Source organism: Pseudorasbora parva, chromosome 11, assembly GCF_024679245.1.
Source record: "Pseudorasbora parva isolate DD20220531a chromosome 11, ASM2467924v1, whole genome shotgun sequence".
In the NCBI taxonomy this organism is placed as follows: domain Eukaryota; kingdom Metazoa; phylum Chordata; class Actinopteri; order Cypriniformes; family Gobionidae; genus Pseudorasbora; species Pseudorasbora parva.
Window position 1 is genome coordinate 23,414,260 of NC_090182.1, and position 22,008 is coordinate 23,436,267.

Sequence of the window (22,008 nt, forward strand, 5' to 3'; positions counted from 1 at the left end):
AAGCCACAACACAATAAAATCACCACAACAGAACGGAAACGAGTCACAACACAACAAAATCACCACAACACAACGGAAACGAGCCACAACACAATAAAATCACCACAACAGAACGGAAACGAGTCACAACACAACAAAATCACCACAACACAACGGAAACGAGCCACAACACAATAAAATCACCACAACAGAACGGAAACGAGTCACAACACAATGAAATCACCACAACACAACGGAAACGAGCCACAACAAAACAGAAATGAGTCACAACACAACGAAATCACCACAACACAACAGAAACGAGGCACAACAAAACGAAATCACCACCGCACAATGGAAACGAGCCACACAACGGAAACGAGTCACAACACAACGAAATCGCCACAACAAAACGGAAACGAGTCACAACAGAAAGGAAACGAGTCACAGCACAACAAAATCACCACAACACAACAGAAACGAGTCACAAAAAAACGAAATCACCACAGCACAATGGAAACGAGCCACAACACAACGGAAACGAGTCACAACAGAAAGGAAATGAGTCACAACACAACAAAATCACCACAACACAACAGAAACGAGTCAGAACAAAACGAAATCACCACAGCACAATGGAAACGAGCCACAATACAATGGAAACGAGTCACAACACAACGAAATCGCCACAACAAAACGGAAACGAGTCACAGCACAACGAAATCACCACAACACAACGGAAACGAGCCACAACAGAAAGGAAACGAGTCACAACACAACGAAATCACCACAACACAACAGAAACGAGTCACAACACAATGAAATAACCACAACACAATGGAAACGAGCCACAATACAACGGAAACGAGTCACAACACAACGAAATCGCCACAACAAAACGGAAACGAGTCACAACACAACGGAAACGAGCCACAACAGAAAGGAAACTAGACACAACACAACGAAATCACCACAACACAACGGAAACGAGTCACAACAAAACAAAATCACCACAGCACAATGGAAACGAGCCACAACACAACGGAAACGAGTCACAACACAACGAAATCGCCACAACAAAACGGAAACGAGTCACAACACAACGAAATCACCACAACACAACGGAAACGAGTCACAACACAATGAAATCACCACAACACAACGGAAACGAGCCACAACAGAAAGGAAACGAGTCACAACACAACAAAATCACCACAACACAACAGAAACGAGTCACAACACAACAAAATAACCACAACACAATGGAAACGAGCCACAATACAACGGAAACGAGTCACAACACAACGAAATCGCCACAACAAAACGGAAACGAGTCACAACACAACGGAAACGAGCCACAACAGAAAGGAAACTAGACACAACACAACGAAATCACCACAACACAACGGGAACGAGTCACAACAAAACAAAATCACCACAGCACAATGGAAACGAGCCACAACACAACGGAAACGAGTCACAACACAACGAAATCGCCACAACAAAACGGAAACGAGTCACAACACAATGAAATCACCACAACACAACGGAAACGAGCCACAACAGAAAGGAAACGAGTCACAACACAACGAAATCACCACAACACAACAGAAACGAGTCACAACACAACGAAATAACCACAGCACAATGGAAACGAGCCACAACACAACGGAAATGAGTCACAACACAACGAAATCACCACAAAACAAAACGGAAACGAGCCCCCTCGCTGTCGGGGGCATTTCCATTGTGTTTTGGTGATTACGCTGTGTTGTGGCTCGTTTCTGTTGTGTTGTGGCGATTCCATTGTGTTGTGCCTTGTTAAAAAAGCGGGATGTGAATGGAGCTTAGGTGACACAATGAATATAGCCGGCGGATAAATGGCTATCCACCTGTAACCACGCCCTTAGTTATGCAGAAGTTCAAGGCTTTATATAACATAAATGAATTAGAGTTATAGAAAAATTCACCCCCCTCACAGTTGTCATGAAGGTCAAAATTAAGAAACAAACTAGAGCCTCGATATTAAAGAAACGCCGACTCGTATTCATTCAATGAAATTCCCTACAAATCCACCCCACAACAGTACAATGTGCATGTTCACATTTTTAATTGTCCATAACAACCCCAAAACTTGCCTGCTTGCCTTGCACACAGGGGCATAGTTTATGGGGGATAATATTCAAATCCCTCCTTCATGACAGCTGGGCTTATAGCTTGCAGGTTTGCTTAGTGGCCTACCAGGCGCTGTAACAGTATTAAACAATGTATATATAATTTTCATGTGATTGGTTCAACCACCACCTGCCCGAATTTAATTAAACTATAATTTTCCGTGACGTCATCGGCCGAAACACAATGACTTTATTCTCAATATTTAATGAGTTTATTCTCAAGATTTTATTTCGACTTTTTTTCTCGAAATATAACAAGTTTTTTCTCGAAACAGAATGACTTTATTCTCGATATTGTATCTTGACTTTTTTTCTCAAAATTTAATGAGTTTAATCTCGCATTATAATGACTTTAATCTCGAGATGCTTTTTTTTTTTTTTTTGCTTGGCCCTAATCCTCTTCCGTAAATATTACACCAATATTACAACATTAATAAAAATACATATTGAGTTACTAAAACAATCTTTGTCATAGAATATACTTGCTTGTTCAAAGTTTGAATGTTCTTGTTTCCATTTGTTTAATTTCAATATCTGATATGAATTATCCACTGTTGCTTTTAGCATCACTACGTTACAAAGCTGGGAGCACTAAATTATATTAAAGGTCATATCAGACGCGTTATTAGATGCGCTTTAAATAAAGCACATAAACATTACCTGATATTATCATTGCCATTTTTTGTGCTGTTGTTCCAGTTGTGACGTCGCAGAAAAATAAATGTTTCTAAAACAGAATCATTGTGTCGCCATCGTGGCTGGTTAGGACAAAAACTCCTTAATAAAAGATATCTTTTATCACATCGTATGTAGTTAGAACATGGTGTGACACAAAAAATGAGTCCTATACTGTACTAAGAACACTGCTCTACAAATGCATTATGCTTTTTAACTGCAATCTATATGAAATGTATATTATGTATATATCTAAAATATATCATAGGAATGTGAAAATGCAGTTCTATGTGATTCAAAGGTCATTGATTTTGGCCTTGAAATGTTACCATCCGCAGAAATTGCAGTCACAGTGTTGGTCGGGAACGTCACTGGTTTGGCTTGTCCATTCTCAAAGGCGTGATTATCCACATCCTTCAGTTTCCAGTTCAGGCCAAGTACATGCATGGCTGCAACAGAAAGCAATTAAGATCATGAAACGGAACAGCAAGCACATATCATGTCATGAGACATTCTCATTTGCAAAAGGATATAGTTTAAAAGCTGTTGAAAGCCATTTTAGAAGGTGATTTTCACTCTCCTTTATGCATGTGTTGGGCATGAGCTCAGCAAATTAAAAAAGAAAACCTTTTCCTCAATAGAATCTGTTCTGAATAGTACACAATGTCTTTTTTGCTGTCTGAAAACATGTTCTTTGAATTATCGCTGCATGGGGTCTTGATGCAAGCAGTTTTGAATATACTTCAGATTAGTCTTTAGTTCGTTACTGAATACATTCATTGCTAGAGTAAATTAAATTAGATTCCAGTGATTAAAAGGAAAAAATGAGGGAGAAATGCTAAAGCTCAAAACCCTGAAGACCAAAACATGTTGCGTTACATTACAGGAGTCTCACATTCTCTCTCCTTCGCCCTTACTGTCTCTCCTCTCTCAATCTCATCTTTCCTCCATTCTCTCTTCAAAATATTCTCTTCCTCATGCACTGCTGCTAAATTTTAGGCAAACACTTTCTAGTTATTATTTTTTTAACCGCTCGATGGGTGTGAAAACAGCTTGGGAAAAGTTTCCTTCAAAGTTCACAACGAGGGAGCTTGCTAAGGAGGCAGAGTTTCACACACCTCTCTTCCTCTCAGTTTGATCTTTGGAGGGAGGAATGTTTCTAACAGGCCTTCAGCGGGGGGGGCCCTCCAACTGCGGCAAATAACTCACAGTGGGGAACAATGTTAAGAAATCTGAGAGAATAACAAATTGAGGTTATAATGTTTGTAAGGGCTAACAGGGTGAATATAGATTTCTGCAGACAATAAGTAAGATCAGTTCATGTTGCTTTTGCTTCGCTGCAGTCATTAATCACTACATGTATGTCTCTTTCCAGTATTTGTGTGTGCATGTGACTTCCTCTGTGGGATTGGGTGACTATTTAGAGCAGAGCACCAGGTGTTTTGGCCACAGATGAAGGTTGGGGAAGAAAAACTCCACCTGATGAGCTATTTCGCTATCTCTTATGGGGGCAGGCTGTATAAAACAGCTCGCACCTGAGTACCTCATGGTCACCTAAGCAAAACACACACACACGCATACACAGACGATTACCTATGCAGTAGCAGAGCAGAACTGACAGCAGGGTGGCCACTCCTACGGCACTGAGAGCGGTGCATTTCCACGAACACCGTTTAGGCGACTTGTTAAATTTGAATGCACCTCTTGATAGTGTGTTGCGGGTTAAGGGACGAGCTGGTGGAGAGTAGACAGCCCCAGTCGCCATGGTGTAACCTGGATTAGGAGTTGTGAAGAGAGATGTGGTGCCTGTACCAGTCTTAAGCAGGAAGTGCCTAGGGAAAGAAGATAAGGATGATAAAATATAAAAACAATAACTTTTGCTGAAAACGTTTAGAGCAAGCAGTGAACAAAAACTCAGGCTTAAAAAGTAGTGATTTTTTTTTTTTTTTTAAGTTATTAAAAAGTTTGACCCTTTGAAAACTTAGAAAAAAATGAAACCTTTTTCTTGAATCACTATTTCTTTTCGCCATAGAAAAAGCCACATTTGTAATTTAATAAACTGTAATTTAAATTGTAATACATTTTAGGGCTGTCATTGGAGTGTTGTTTACAGATCAGTGCCTGTACTTTTATGAAATGAATGTGTCTAATGATGGGTTAAGATGGAAAGAAGCACAGAAAGTCAAGTCAAAGTGAACAGCAGTTTACTGAACACATTCTAAGATAAGAAACATAACCCATAATGATGTGAATCAGCATTTGATGGCAGTGTTTTCTGCTCTGCTTTTCATCAGTGGTGCTCCACCGATGCTGAATATTCTGCGGCAGACCAAAATAAATCACTGAGTTGAGAATGTTAAAGGTGCAGTATTTATGAGGATCTATTGACAGAAATGCAATATAATATGCATAACTATGTTTTCAGTGGTGTATAAAGACCTTACATAATGTACCGTTGTTTTTTATTACCCTAGAATGAACCCTTTCTATCACCATTTACCGTAGGTCCCCTTACAGTTAAATGTACAGTGCCAACATGTTTCTACAGTAGTCCTAAACGGGATAAAAACTTCTATACAGAGCACTGGTCACTCTCAGCTCTCACCAACAACGTCAATTTTGTCCTGTGTCAGCCACTGTAGAGGGTTGATTACAACTCACAACCTCACCACTAGATGTCGCTAAAATATACACAGTGCACCTTCAACAGTGCCCTAGAATGAGTTTATAATATAGAATATTTTAAATTGTTCTCTGATATCTACAAAGGGTATGGGACTTATTTAAGGGCAAAAAAAGAGCACAAATATGTTGTTGGTGCATTACAGTAAAGGGTTTGTTTTTTGTTTTTGCTCTTTGTGACAAATTGACTAGATGCCTTGTCAAATTACTACCATTTTAACTTAAGTGGTGGAGAAGGTGACATTAGCTAGAATGATCGAGTGATCTATAAGCATCTAAACTAGTTTGCTCATTAGTTATGTGTTGTTGATGAAAAATAGGCTTAATTATAATTCTATCCAACAAAAGGGATTTCCATATGTATCTATGGTTGTAATTTGTAGATTTGCATGACAACACTGGCAGAAAATAACATTTGACATTTGTCATACTGTTATGTATACTACTTGAAGTTTCCTATTGTTACTGTACTAGCATCTTGGGTATCTAGACAACACAGGGGATATTATTGTTAATGTTGTCTCACTAAGAAACTTTCAGTTAAATTAGAAATTGTTTAGACAGTCAATAATTGGATAAAATCACTACTTACTGCTTGCAGGGATACAATTTGAATTGTGGCTTCTTTAGTATCAGACGTTGAGCTAAGCCTGTTTGATATTGTCAAGGTTAGAAAAACTGTCCATGGTGAAATAGGCAGAGCAAACGAACAACTTTGAATGAAATTGGTGCTGTGTACGGTTATAGATAAACATACACCATGCCTGTTGAGAGTTTTGTTCTGTGGGAAGGGTATTAAAAGTCCTCACGTCCCCTGCACAGCCCATGGGCACCGACTGGAATATAACATTTATTTCCATGATTTGCCATTTTCGCTATCCTCGCGTGATGCATGTGCTGGCATATGCAAATGTTGGGGGCATACATATTATTGATCCCAGCGATTGTGTCACAGTTGGTGTTATGTTGAGATTTGCCTGTTTTTCTGTGGTTTTCACAAACAAGATTTACATATGAAGGAGGAAATTATTAGCCTAGAAATAGACGCACCCTATCAGTAGCAAATCTAATCTGCCGCGAGTGTCATCTAGCAAATCTTTTAATACACTTCTGAGCTGTAAAAACCAAACTCTGGTCAGACCAATCACATCTTGTGTAGAGTCTGTGACAACAACTCTAGAAGACTTGGAGTTAAGCTTTTCTATGAGAAAAGAACAAAGAACGGCACTTAAAAAGGGAAGATGTGTTCAGAGTTTTGCCGACCAGATATGGTGAAAGTTTAATCTATTAACAAGCTCCACTTCACATTGCTCAGGTTGGCTGTAGCTCTATCTAATTGCGTGCAGAGGGAGTTTGAAAGACAACCGTTTATCCTGCCCCTCGTATTTAGCCCTGTCAATGGTGAGTTTCCAGACCAAACATCTTGATGTGGGTCTGGCTTGTCAGGCTAGGAAATTATGGTGTTTGAGGCTCATTCTATGCAATGTCCATGTACTGAACTCTTGTTATTCCACTATGTCATGGTTAATTCAATTTTTTCATTCTAGGGCACCTTTAAGTTTGCTATCTGATTAAATGTGATTAGAAGAAAAAAATACGGCAAGACCTTTGAATTATTGTAATAAATCACTGAATCAATGAACTTAAAGGTAAATACATTTATAGGGAACATTCTTAATTGTCACAATCTCGTTTGTTTCGTCTCTTTGTGTTTCGTCATCGTCTGCCTTAGTCATTAATTTGTTGTCACGGTCACTAATTATGTTCAGCTTTGCACTCATCAACCACCATCATTATCATGCCAAATTGCTGTCTGCGTTTCCATCGCAATCTAAAGTACTGTGAAGATTAGGCAAATTAGTCCAGTGACAGTGACGTAGTACTGCATGCGACTTACCAGTTCCCGCATGATTTTGTCCTCTGCATATTTTATATAGATAGATAGATAGATAGATAGATAGATAGATAGATAGATAGATAGATAGATAGATAGATAGATAGATAGATAGATAGATAGATAGATAGATAGATAGATAGATAGATAGATAGATAGAAATAAATTGATTTTTTATTTTATTTCAGTTTAAATAAAAAGCTGTGTAAACTCAACCAATCAGCATGTTTAGTGCCCAAGTACCAACCCCAAAAGTTCATGAACTTAAAAAAGTAAAAAAAAAAAATATTTTAATAAAGTATAAAGGGATTTTTTTTTTACCCATAACTTCATTTAGACCCTGGTCTCTGCGATCAAAATACAGACTACCCCCAAAAAATCCCTAGTCCCTGGAGAAAGTGGAAATGTGGCTTTAATTTGCTGTTCTCCTTGGATGAGAAAATATGTAAAACTCTTCAGCTACTAACAGCATTACATTTTAAAAGTTTAAACTTCAACGGTCAAGTAGGCGTTGGTCCTTTTGTAGAAATTTCAATACAGGCGTGGGTTTAAGATGCCTGCTTTTCATTCAGAAGACTCCATTGTAATAATTCTACTTTATAATCTGCACGGTTATGAGCCGCTGCCATGACTCCAAACACACACGCGCACACACATTTTTCACAAGGGCTCGGATAGGTTCCGGGCCACTGCACACTGAATGAGGCACATTTAAAAGCCTTCACAAACGATTAACAAATACACTGACAGTGTGCCGTTTTGAGGCCAAACAATCCATAATTGATTAGCAGGAGTGTGACGCCAGCTAGAGAAAATGACTAAGCTAATCCTCATTGCCCCTTTTTATAAGGTGTGAGAGTGTTGTTCGCATTAGGACTACTAAGAAGTAACTTCACCCCAAAGAGATCTTTGTACTTGTACAATCTGATTCTCTGTCAGCGTCCCACCTTTCCTTGTCATCGGGTTGACGCTTGGAATGCTGCGGCGTGAAAAAAAAGGCCCTACAAAAGAAAACCGGGGATTTGGAGGTTGAAAGAGAAATTGCAAACAAAAGAATAAAAGTCCTTTTCTAACACAATCTGATATATAATGATGGCCGCATTAGCTAGGCTAAAGAAAAGAGTGGGCTTTTCAAAGGACTACTTGTTGACTTAAAGAGTTAAAACGATTGAATCCATATGCGAAAAGTGTATGTGTGACTGGTGACAAAGTGGAAGAAGAGTTTAAGTGAAGACAAGGCGTTATTTCATCACATGCACGTCAGACTGTTTTTAAAAATCTGTGAAAAACAAGGAGGAATTGCACAGATCCACTCAACTCCAACTAGGACTCAAGCATCCTCTTTGAGGCGGAAGCATCTGTCACCTCAGTAGGGGTCTGGGAGCAGCAGGTGCCTCTGCCCAGCACTCGGCAGAGTGGAGGTATTTTAAGACGCTCCCTGGAGGTTTCTGCGCCACTGCCATTTTAGGACAGTCCCTTTCTTTTGGCATGTAAAGATCAGAGTCTTTGTGACAGACAGCGGAGTGGAAAGTTTTCAAGATAACATGCTAAGAAAGGTAGAGTGGTGAGAAAAGGAGACGTGATGGATTGGTGTACTGCATGGAGGAAAGGAAGAAAGCTGAAAAGAGGGAGAGGTAGTGCAATTCTACTGGGATCATTAATAACAGGAGAAGACTGTGTTTTCTGCCTAGATCTAGATACAAAACAAAGATTCTTCACTAGATTTGATTACAAAACATCATCTTTTTTTCTCATATCCAAGAAGTACATTCTCTCAAGAGTATTTCTTTTCGTTGTTGTTGTTGTTGTTTTTTCTCTCCACAACGGAGCACAACAGCTGCGGCCTGCAAAAGATCAAAAACCTGACGCACATCATTACGAACACTTCTGTTATTAACGAATGTGTACAGTGCGACTGCAGGTAATAAATGTAATTACAGACATTAACTACAGATGTAATTGCATGCAGATAATTAAAAAAATGTAAGTACAATCTAAAAACATGTACATAATAAGTGCGTTGTATCAAATTAGTGTAGTATATATGTAGTATAAATGTTAGTATAGTAGTTAAGGCCACCGAATATAAAGTGGGTCCAAAAGAGCTGATTTTGAAGTGATTTACGAAAATTGAAACCACTTTTTTTCTAAACATTTTCCTGATGAAAAAATGACATTTAGTAGAGATTTCTAGAGTTAAAGGCAACAAGTTTTATTGGAAGTTTTTTTAATACATGGGCATTATGTTGAAATACCAAAGAAAGAAAATCCACATCAAATTGGAGGCAAGGCTGATTGTAGACTGAAATTAAATTTGATTCATTCATTCATTCAAGATAATCCACACTACATTTATTTTTATAATGACATTCCATTCCTCTATACAGCACACACACACACAAACATACACACGACTACTTTGTTCATACTAGGTTAACTTAATTGATTAATTTAGTGTATTATAGCCTACACGCATTGCAATCATTTTATGATCAGGGTGCATACAGTGAATGCAACAGTGAATACATACGTATGTCTGCTTTATATACCAGTGAGCATAAAGCAATTTCAAATTTGTGAAATTTGTAAATGATGTAAGCAACATATTTCAGCTTTACATGTAGCTGTTAGTATAAGATTTGTTCTTCCTTTAGGTGGCATGACAACAATAACATATAACCTTCAACAACAAAATATTTATAGACTTTATCAACTTTAAATATTATAGATATATGGTTTTAAATAATTGTGTCAATATATCACCCCTCCTTGATTATACTTTTAAAAGAGATCCAATGAAACCTGGATAATTTCACATGCATACTGCTTTTTAACAATGTCAAAAACATTTTCCATTTTCTGTTGTTGCATGTTGATGGTGGTAGTATTGTACTCTTAACTGTGTGTGTTTTAATGTAAGTCTAAATGTGGTGTCATTGATGTCTCATATTTCTGTTTGGAGAAGACAAAGACAAATTTCCACTAAGGTGGACAATAAAGTCGAATGAATGAATGAAGGAATGAAACAAAACAAACAAGATTTTTGACCTGTTTTCTCTTTTGCCTGAAAACTGAATGTGACTTTTTATGGTATTTATGAAAAAAATGATGGCCATCTAGTAGCATTTTTTTTTTTTTTTGTACATTATAGTCACAATTATTAGTTAAGCATTTAAATGGCACATATTTCTGCAGTAATACTGTGAACAGTTTAAAGCTGTTATTCGTCTTGTTCAACCTTTCGAGTGGGTAGCTTAGGCTCCTGGGGGTATATGCAGGGTTATATAAACTGTGCCATTATGACATTATCTGCAATATATCATCCTGGAAAGATTTAACTCCTTCATGCTATATAAAAAGTTATTCCTGCTGCAAGTCATTTCTTGTTGGCCATGATTGACCATATATATATGTCAGTCACAGGTCAGTCATATGTATCCTATGTCATATATTTTCAATGTCAGAAATTCAATAAAAACAGTATCTACATTTTTCAGAAACTGACAGAATGTTTCCACAATACAAAAAGTAGTTTCTTTCCAAAAGTCAAAGAAAATTTGACTTTTTTTGATGTTTCATCCACTTAGTCTGAATATAGGCCAAATTAATTTCATGAATTAATTGATTTTAGTTTCAACTATTATTATGAAGAAATCACATTTTTATTATGTGCTTTTTGTCCAGTACTTGGATTTGCTTACATATAATTTAATGTATACAGAAATGTTGGCTTGCACATGGTGACTTTTGTTTTGGCTAATTTAAGTCTATTTCAAATGATTTTGCATTCATGCACGGCCTTTGCAGGTCCCAGTCTACTGGGACCCTCCCTTCAGCATTTTGAAGTGAAAATGCTGATTGTAGCACTTACAAATCTGCATAAGGGTGTGGAAAATCTATGATGCAGTACATTACTATTTACACTGTGGGTTTGTTATAAACAAAGCCTGCATTTTTTAAAGGACATCATCCTTTTATGAAGACTAATTTTGCACTTTCTAATTTTACACAACCCTTAATAAAAAAAAAAGGTCTTATATAAATAGTCTTATAACTAAACAATAAACAGGTTAAGAGACATTGTCTACTATTACAATAAGAACAAATGTGTGTATACAGACAATGATTTTGAGGGTACAACTAACATGATATGTTTATTTATGCTTGATATGATATGATGCTCATTTCATGCATACATAAATCCAATCTGTCAGGTAGATGCTGGGTATGCAACCCTCAGCTTTAGTAGTACACTTTAAGATATCTGTAGTGACAGCAAGGTGCATTACATAAAGGCTTGACTTGGTGGGTTTTACCACAATATATTTTCTCAAAAAATGTGTAGTGAAAACTGATGAGAACTCACATGGAAAATGTGTGACTACACAGAGTATTATTTCTGACACAAATTCAACTGATTGAATTCAGTTACATAAGCGTAATTTGAATATATTTATACACAATACAGAGATTCATTTTGATTCTGAATGTTCAAGAGACTATAAAAGTGACAAGCTGTATCGCTATTTTGGTGTCAGCTATTTGTAGCTGAAAACCCTAAATAATTCCCTCCTTTGTAGCCATAATGCACTGATTTAACCGATGTGCACAAAAAAAGTTTAAAAAAAATTATTGTTAATCATTATATACATATAATATTTTGCACTGATACACATTTTAAATTTTGATGTCAATTTGATTTAAAAAAAAAAAAACATTAAAATTATTTTTAAAGATTGGTAGCAAATAATTAGGTCTACCAATAACTGTGTGTGTGTGGGGGGGGGGGGGGGGGATCAGAGTAGATTCTGGATCTTAGTTCTAGTTTATAATAAGCATTTTGTAAGATGTATACTGTAATCAATGCATGCAGAACACTTTTGGCAGAGGTTGTTTTATTCAGCCTAAGGGTGGAGCTCTGATGTTGATTGACAGGCTATAAGTTCAATAATATCTTAGAAATGTTGTGGAGAAATTCCAGTGAGGAAAAGATAGTCCTGTCTATTCTCAAATATAAAAGAACTACCATATTGTTCTGAATATAAGACAATGTGTTTTTTTTCTGAATGCATCTGAAAAACAGGTTTGTCTTATATTCAGGGTCTAAACTTTTACATGTCAAAAATACACAGCAAGTCTTAAAAATGCAAACGCTCTAAGAAAAGATTGCCGTCTAAGAGCCGCATGACCAAACTGTACCTGCAAGTGTTTTTAAAATGGAAGACGGTCACGGAACCCAGATTTTAAAGGACATTTTTGTATCACGGTTGTCTTATATTCGGAACGATACCGTATTATAAAGAATATTCAAGCACATTTAAAGTAAAGGATACTTTCATTCATTTGATACACTACTTCAGGAAGAACAGACATGCCAGTGACTAGTTACTGGCCTGATGCAGTCTAATATACACAATCATATTGTCTTGGTCTGGAGCGAGGGTAACAAGGTTACAAAGGTAATGTGAAAATAAGCAGGGTGGTCTCAAATCTGCCCCAATGGCTCTCAATTAAGCCGCATTTCCACCAAAGGAAATTTCCCCAAGAACTAGGAAATTTGGGGTGGTACTCAGTGTGTTTTGACTGCAGGAACCAGGGTCTAAATGAAGTCCTGGGTAAATATTTCCCCCTCCAAACGGCCCTGCTCACGAGGTAGTACTTTTTCAAAGTTCAGGAACTTTCGAGGGCGGGACTTGGGCGCTGAATATGCTGCCTGGTATCGCTCACGCAGCATTTTATTTCAGGCAGCATTTTTAAAAGACTTTTGCGAGGATCGTTCTGCATTCTGATTCTGATGGCGCACGTTCGTCTCAGCCATCTCACGGTTAAAGTCCATATAGCTAATAATAACACACTGTTATTTTAAATCTAGCTTTACAAGCTTTCAGAATACGCTTTAGTATCAGTGCTCTTTTCCGCCATTTTGTTAATTAGTGTTGCGCCAAAATTATTATGGTCCGTCACTGACTGGGAGTCCTACACCACCGGACTAATTTGTCTAATCTTCACGGTAGTTTGGACTGCAGTGGAAACGCAGACAGTAGCAGGTCTGGGGGGAAAAAGTTCCTGTAAAAAAAGTTCTTGGTACAAATGGTGGAAACGTGCCTTAAGAGGGTGCTGTAGTTATTTTTTTCACCACAAATTTACATTGGAAAATTATGGGGCACTGTAGAGCTGGGGAGGGCCCGCTTAGTAGCATTATACATGCCGCCCGAATATGTTAAATTTAACTATATGTCAAATAAAACTTAAAATAGTTTAACATTTTTTTGCTGCAGAATAATTCTGAACCCATTTACAATGTATTATTGATTTAGTTTATATAGAGGTCTGTGTTTTGGATAAATATTTTGGTGGCTGCTGTAAAGACAGATGAGAATAACATGTGTCTCATAGATAAACCATGGCCGAACATAGGAGTGCTGTTCAGCTAGGAAAAGAGTTTAAAGATTTAAAAAATATATATATATATATATATCATTGACAACATATGCACAGTATATATTGCTACAAAAAGTTATTATAATAAATATAATTATTTTGATCACCATCAAGTAAAATGCATTTAAGATCAAATGTTGTAACCATAAGTTGTAATGTTGTTTATGTACTTAAATTCACTCACTGATTTTTTTTAAATTTATTCCCCATATACTGCATGCGTGTTCTAGACAATATGTAATACTGAATATAGTATGTGAATGAGTGAGTGAATTCAAACACAGCAAATGACTGTAAAAGCAAGTACCTGTTCTCCAAGCCCACGTTGCCGCCCAGAACCCAGTTTTCTTGCAGCTGCACACACTCAGATGCGCTCTGAAGCTCTGTCGGCTGATTGGCCAGAGATTGGTTAAGGGAGGTCACTGACGGATGCTGCTTGTGTGGATGTGGAACAGGTGGCAGAGGGGGCGGTCCTGCTTGGCTGGGAAGCTGGTCTATTGGAAGAGGAGAGGCAGAGTATTAGTGGAGCTTGTTATAGAATTCTGCTTTACACACAGAGGAGGCGGATTGTGTGTCTGTTCCAGATTGGATAGGGTTAAAATGGATTCTTTACACAGGATGATTTGGTCCTTTGAACACTTTCAAATCTTCACTTCTCTCCATCCAGATTCATTTAAGAGAGACAGAGGAGATGCGCGGATCACATGGTTTACTACAAAAATATGGTTAATTCAAATAACAATAAAATACAGTACTGAATGGCATAATATCATAGCTGCTAAGTTTTTGTAAATAAATAAATAGTATTTACGACATATTACATTATTATAATTACTATACTGTCACGTCACGTGCATGGGTTTGTTTCCATGATCACTGTCATTATGAGTTCATTTAGTTCAGCTGTGTCTGTTTAATTCTCTCGTTTGTGTTCACTCAGTCTTTGTCTAGTCTAATTACGTTACCTGGTTATGCTGGAGTGTGTTTCTCTGCCTTTTTGTTTGTTCCTCAGCATTATTAAATTTTAAGTTTGCATTTTGATCTTTTGAGTCTTCAGCCTGCTGTGCACACCCACCCATTACATATACATTACTATAAATACATTTGTACAGTGTATTATTACATTATTTACATCACATTATTTGCATCCCTACACATTTTTTGTTTTACCTTTTATTAACCTTCAGACAAAAAAGTACATATATGGACAGTAAAAGTGAATATGATCCAGATCGCAGCATAAAAAAAATTAAAAAAAGTTTAACTTAAAAAGTCTTCAAAATTTAGTCGGAATAGTGCTCACCGAATTTTACGACAGAGCAAACGTGAGTCTCCGCAGGGCGTTGCCAGGGAGCAGATGTTTTATAATGGGCTCTTAAACTGAACGCTTCACGTTTGATTACAGCCAGAGAGAGACTCTCGTTTAACTAATGACCGGAACCTCCATTAGGACAGCAGGAAAAAAACAGGTTTTCTCATTTCACTCCAAGCTGGGTAATTGCCCCCCAAAATGACACTGTGTGATTATCTCACTGTCCCATCCTGCCGTCGTGCTGACAGGTCTGTTTCCATCTGACTACGGGTGTCCAAACATATGCTGTCACACACTAGACTGTGACAGGGACGTACTGCTCAGGCAAGCCAAAAAAAAAATCAATATTTGCCTTTATTCTAATGCAAAAGCACCACGAGAAAACGTGTATATGGAGGATGATGGAATAATTAGCTTTACTTTTTTTCTCCTTTTTATTTTCTTTCACAATCAATCATTTAAATGTCAAAATGGTAGTGGCAGTGATCAAAATGTACTATAAACTATTATTACCATTTCAAATGCATCAATCACAAAAATGACAAGCCAGATTTATTTTTTCCCCCACATAAAATTTCATGTATCATAATGTATGATATAGAATGCGACCCTCGAACAAAAAAGTCGCAAGGGTATATTTGTGGCAATAGCCAACAATACATTGTATTGGTCAAAATTATACATTTTTCTTTTATGCCAAAAATCATTAGGATATTAAGTAAAGATCATATTCCATTAAGATATTTTGTACATTTCCTACCATAAATATATAAAAATTTATTATTAGTAGTAGTATGCGTTGCTAAGAACTTCATTTGGACAACTTTAAAGGTGATTTTCTTAAAATTTCAGATTCCAGATTTTCAAATAGTTGTATCTCGGTCAATACTATCCTATCCTAACAAACTACACATCAATGGAAAGCTTATTTAGTCAGCTTTCAGGTATTTTTTTTATTATTATTGACCCTTATGACTGGTTTTGTGGTCCAGGGTCACATATCCTATGGGTTCAAAATAATTTTAAAACTTTATTATATAAAGGTATAATCTCTTAATTTATTAGCATAACAATTTGTCAAATATCACTTTAACTAAGAAAATGTCAACATGTGTTTGATGATCTAATGATCAGAAAATAAAATATGTAGCACCTGAATAAAATAAAACCCATAAAATAATACATTGTTTTCACATCACTGTAAGCACATCCTGAGCACATGCAACAAGGTGTAAACGCTAATGTGTTTTCATTATTAACTACACAGGTGATTTGTAATACAGACACTGTGCTACAAATAATCATTATCCATCACATTGACAGACTTGGTTGTAAAATTTCCATCATGCTCTACTAACTAATCCATCAGTGAAATATCATAACATTTTTAATGTGACATTTATATCACAAGAGCTCCTTTAGTCTTATCAAGTGCTTGGTTCTGGAAGGGCTTCTTTTTATTCTCTCTCTCTCTCGCTCTCTCGCTCTCTCTCTCTCTCTCTCTCTCTCTCGCACAGGGATTCTTTAAAAGTTTATTTTCTTCCCTTTTCTTTACTTCTAATCCTTATTAGCATCCTTTATGTGGGAATGTTTATAAAGTAGGAAAACGCAGTAGACCAAACACCTTATTTTTATCTCTTGAAATAATGGAAAGCATTTTGAAATTATCCCTCAATGTTTTTTAAAATTCAGTAAATGAAAATGTTTTTATTAAGCGGCTTTTATGAGTCATACTGCAGACACACTGAAATGCAAAGTGTAAATGCACCTAAATAATATCCAAATACTATCCTATAAAAAAAAACCATGTTAAAGGCAAATGAACAGTGGCCATGACCAGAAAGTGGCCTCTTTTTTGGTCATATATATATATAATATGCTTTAGCAAAATGCATCAAGCTGTATGATTCAGCAATTTATTTTGTGAAATTTCTTTATTTATTCTAATATTAATTTTAAACAGTTATGTTATCAGTATCAAATATCATTACACTGAAACACACAATGAGTTTTCAAAATCAGACACATCAGGTATTCCAGTACTTGGTCCAAAACTACTATGTACTGTCAGAATTCCATACATTTACACTGTTAAAGAGCCATTCTAAACATGGCCAAAATGTAAAAAAAAAAAAAAAAGGAGTTGGACGTAAGACCAAATACACTTCCGGTGCCGAACAGTTCGGAAAGTTATGGGCCCGTGTGAGGTCCTAATAGGTGGATTTGCTTGTATGGGCACTTCTCCCGGATAGGCGCGTGTGCAGCGTGCAAATCAGCAAGCTTCGTTCAGGTTGGCAGCGCTGGCATTGTGTTTTTAGACCACGAAATCAACCATGTCACTAAAGAAATGTTTCTGGTTGTGAGAGTAAGATAACCTTGTTCAGCTTCCCAAATAACCCAGCATTAAACAGTGGATGCAGTTTGTTTTTCCGGAGTTCTGCAAGTGTGTTTGTCTGTCACAGTGTGTTTGTTTGTCCCCGTCACAGGTCGAAACTAGCGAGTGAAACTGCATCAAATGTCTATTTTTTGCTGACAATCAATGTGTAAGTGCATATAATGTAAACAATATGAGTATATAGTGAATAGAAAGTTATCCAGGGAGGGATAATGCCAAAAATGTATTGTGTAATGTGTGAGTGTGCACGCTCTCTCTCTCTCTTTAGCTCTGCCCACTGCACGCCTCCATTAGTTTAGCTGTTTTCGAAGGAAAAAATGTAACAGCATATCTGTCTTATATAAATAGGATAAAACTAAAGACTTTAAAAGGAGAGCAACTGAACTTCACCGCTTTCTCTCACACACATACATAAGCCTACCTTTCAGAAGCCTGTATCTGGCTTTAAAATAATTTGTCATCACAATCAATAAAATTCATCATCTTTTGTATTCATGTCTGGAAAGTTTTATAAATTTTAATTACATATTGTATGTAGGCCAATGTCACTAAGAAGGATGTGGGGTGGGGGAGGGGCGAGAGTGGCACTACTACTGGTAGGTAGAATGAAGGAAAGATAATTTTTTATTTAGAATAACTTATGGCGTGATAACGTTATAAACGAGAAATAATCCAAAACTAATGTCCAATAAATAAATAATGAATTATCTCTCTCTCTTACTGACTTAGGCGAATGCCTAGTTTGCCTATAGCAGTGTTTCCCAACCTTTTTTCTGTCAGGGCACCCTTTAAAAATTTTCAACATTTTTTGGAACCCCCCGCAAACGTTACACTAGAGGTGTAATGGTACAGATTGCTCACGGGTCGGTTTGTATCACGGTTTTAGGTTCATGGTTTCAGTACGGTTCGGTATTTGCTATGTTCATGGAATAAAGGACTAATAAAAAAAAAAATATATATATATATATAAGAACAAATAACTTAAATGCAAGCAGCAGCACAAATAAATACTGTTGAGCAAAGATATTGATAAAATAAACAATGCTTTTCAGGTTTATCAGGTAGTTCTAACATTAGTTTTTAGGTATAAAATTGAATAAATAATCAAATGTAAAATAACTGCATATTTAACTGTTTAAATTAAAGAATAATCCTTACAAAAGCTATTCAATCAAGAGCTGTGAGTGGTTTCCTTATCTTTTGTTTGGCATTAAACAGACGATAAGAACTACTGCAAGGATAGTCGTCTTTCTCGACTGTATAAAGTTCACTTAAGGCATATTCAGAATACGTCTGCTTGGATACTTGTCAAGATGGACATTTTGACATACTTTTTGTGTGAGTTTGTCCGTTCAAGCACAAGACTTGAAAGAGAACTCAATATTTGCGCACTGAGACGAGTTGCGCGCTTTCGGATGATGCACAGAAACAGATCTTCTCATAGCGTGTTCGCTCACTCACGTCTTGTGGCAATACCCGGGTGATAGCCATACGGCAGCACTGGCATGCATTGAACACAGTTTACAAAGAGAGACCGTTTTGCCCACGTTTTTCTTTTATTATCGCTGTTTTAGTGTATCACTGAGGAGACGTGTATCCATCGACAAAAATAAAAGCATTATTTTCATGCTACAACCCATATTAAAGATGCGGCATCACATGTGAGATGAACCGCGGTGCAAGTGCGTTACCGGCACCTTTTACACGGCACCCCTGGTCTCGTCAGACGGCACGCGTTGGGAAACGCTGGCCTATAGGTACGCGCCAGCCCTTCTTTAACCTACCCATGCTGTACCACCAAACCTGTCCCTAACCTAACAATAGGACCAATGCAATATGAACACAATGAGGTCATAGTACTTATGTTTTTATGTGAGAACACAGTAGTTAAACACACCTTATAAAAAAATGACCCAAATGACTAGTAATTAAGCACTGAAGATGCCTCAGCGGGGTTATTGCAGTATAAACCGTTATCGCTGTTATTATGGGGAACATATATCTCAGATGAGCTCTTAAAATGGGCCTGTCACAGACTAGCGCTGTGAAAAGTAACTGAAGTCATTGAGTGAAACTGACAATGTGCATGTAACCACAAATAGTGTAACGAAACATGTGCAGTCGGACTGCTCGTTTTCACGGTATACTCAGATTTGAATTTGTTCGTTCACATGAATTTGTTCACATGTTTCTTCTAGCTTTGAAATGAACAGGTTTAAAATGGATGCAGTAATTAAAAATATTGACTCTTGAGTTAGTTCATGATTATTCAATCTCTCTTAATAACAACAACCCTTAAGAAACTAACAACAAGTTCACACACAAGTGGTCATATACTGTACACCACAGGAGCACCAACATTTCTTTTTTTAGCCTTGTCAAGAACTATGAAACAGCAACTAATTCTGCACTACATGGACAGAGGTTGAAGTGAGGAAAGAACAGGAATTATTATGACAGGTGTCTTGCCACATACATGACAGGGTTAAGATAGACCTCTGTGACAGGTGAATTAGACAAAGTGTTGGAGAGGAAACATGGTTCACCCTCCACTCTGCGCTCTTGACACAAAGAGGTCACCCCATGCGAAGACGGCGATGTCGTGTCATGCCCAGACATGGTGAACACATTACACTTTCATGTTGTTTGCATTCGCTAATACATCAGACGGCCCGAGACAGTGGTTGGAAATGAAACAGCCAGCAATCTTAAGAGACAGCCAACTTCTGTGGCAGCACAATTTGCCTTAAATGTGCCCTTAAGCTAACTCATGCCTTTCTGAATGCAACTTAATGGAAAATTGTAACAAATTATTTCCTTCAATCTAGATAAGGAGGCACTGCTCTGATTCAATCTGAGCGCCGCTAGACTCCACATACTAACAAATGATTACACACCGCATGAGCAGAATGTTAAGGCATTTGGCAGGCTTTCCATCCAGATCTGAGGCAATCAGCTTCCTTTAATCAAACTTCCTAGCAATAAAAATACAATTCTCTCCTTCTTGATTGGACACACATATGCTGTACACAGATGATTTCTTTTCCATGGTGATTTCTGTCCTGTGCAAGTTTACCTTTACCTTTACATTGACATTCTCTGGCACGCTCTGCAAAAAAATATAAAGTGCCAAAGAAAGGAAATTCGTTTTTTCCATAAAGTTTTCATTTGCAATCTGGGAAAGACGGACACATCTGGAACGAAATGTCTCATGGCCAAGTTCTTCAACTATGATTTAACAAGATGCTTTATTGGGGCATTTTGATTAATATTGGATGGAGCAGCTGAAATAACATCTTTATTTTTTACTCTTAATTCTACCACCAATGTATGTCTATGAAACACAGCTAAGGGGTCATCTATATTTTCCTTTCTCATGATGGGCATCTACAGAGGACATGAAAATGCAATGTACACTGAAACAAATGTATACTGACAAACATAAATAGTGGTGTCAATATTATTATTTTCTGCCTATTTGATAGTTATGTGAGCCAACTCAATAAACAGATGTTTTTGTTTAGTTTGAGCAAATAAAAAAGATACTGTTTTCTAGTAATAGTAACAGCAATATATCATTTATGTAGGCTATTGTCTTCTTTCAATGAAGAATGCAAACAGTCTTTTTGTAGTCTTTTATAGTCTCAAAATCAGCTCTAAAACCCTTTGAGTAAGTAGCTGTTCTCACTACAACATCTAACATTTATCAAAAAGAAATAAAAAAATGCATTCCCCTGCCCATGACAAGAGTATAACATAAACTGTCATATTTGATAAATGAGTAAAAATAGTACCAGAAAAGGGGTTTGGTATTGCATTTTTGTAAATAATGAAAAGAAAATTGCATTCATGAATTCTGTGGTAAACAGAGGACCCTTTGAGGTTTAGAGTCCATGAGCATGTTAGTAACAGATGAATGTGAAATACACATAATAGTCTGTGCATGCCTGAAAGGAATTAAATTATTATTCAATCTCAATACAAATAGTTGAAAAACAGAACACAAAACATATTTAAAACAAACGCTAAACCTTTTCCTTTAACAATAAGAACAAATTTGAAGGCAATGGAAATGATGCATTAACAGTGAATGCACATTATTTAAGCATGTCATTGTGCTGAATATATTTCAAATGTCTTGAAGAGCTGTTGCACTTTCTACCGCTCCTTCGAAAGACAGATTATTACACCATTCTTGATTATTCTGCGCCAAGCACTACCCTATATTTAGACATCCCTCCTTAGCTCTCCTTCCATTGACTTTGCCAGTCGGTATCACATCCAATCACTTGAGAGAAAATGTCACATTTGGAATAACCCTCCGGAGCATGGAATAACCCAAGCAGTCACCAGTGGACTATAATTTTATTTTACTTCAAGTTTAGTCCTTGTGAGCCACTACCACATTCTTCAAAACAACCCAAAAATGTATGAGAAATATGTATTTATTCCTTTA

The 22,008-nt window shown here is 36.9% G+C and overlaps 1 protein-coding gene across 2 annotated transcripts in view; it reads right to left on the reverse strand.

Moving 5' to 3' along the window:
* si:dkey-237h12.3 (teneurin-3) overlaps nt 1–22,008 on the reverse strand; it is a 174,619-nt gene that overhangs the window by 75,927 nt on the left and 76,684 nt on the right. For both annotated transcript variants that reach the window (XM_067457431.1, XM_067457432.1), the window contains exons 4-6: nt 14,153–14,339; nt 4,422–4,660; nt 3,158–3,277 (exon numbers count right to left, since the gene is read on the reverse strand). In XM_067457431.1, the coding sequence (XP_067313532.1) occupies nt 3,158–3,277; nt 4,422–4,660; nt 14,153–14,339 (546 nt within the window). The remainder of the gene's footprint in view (nt 1–3,157; nt 3,278–4,421; nt 4,661–14,152; nt 14,340–22,008) is intronic.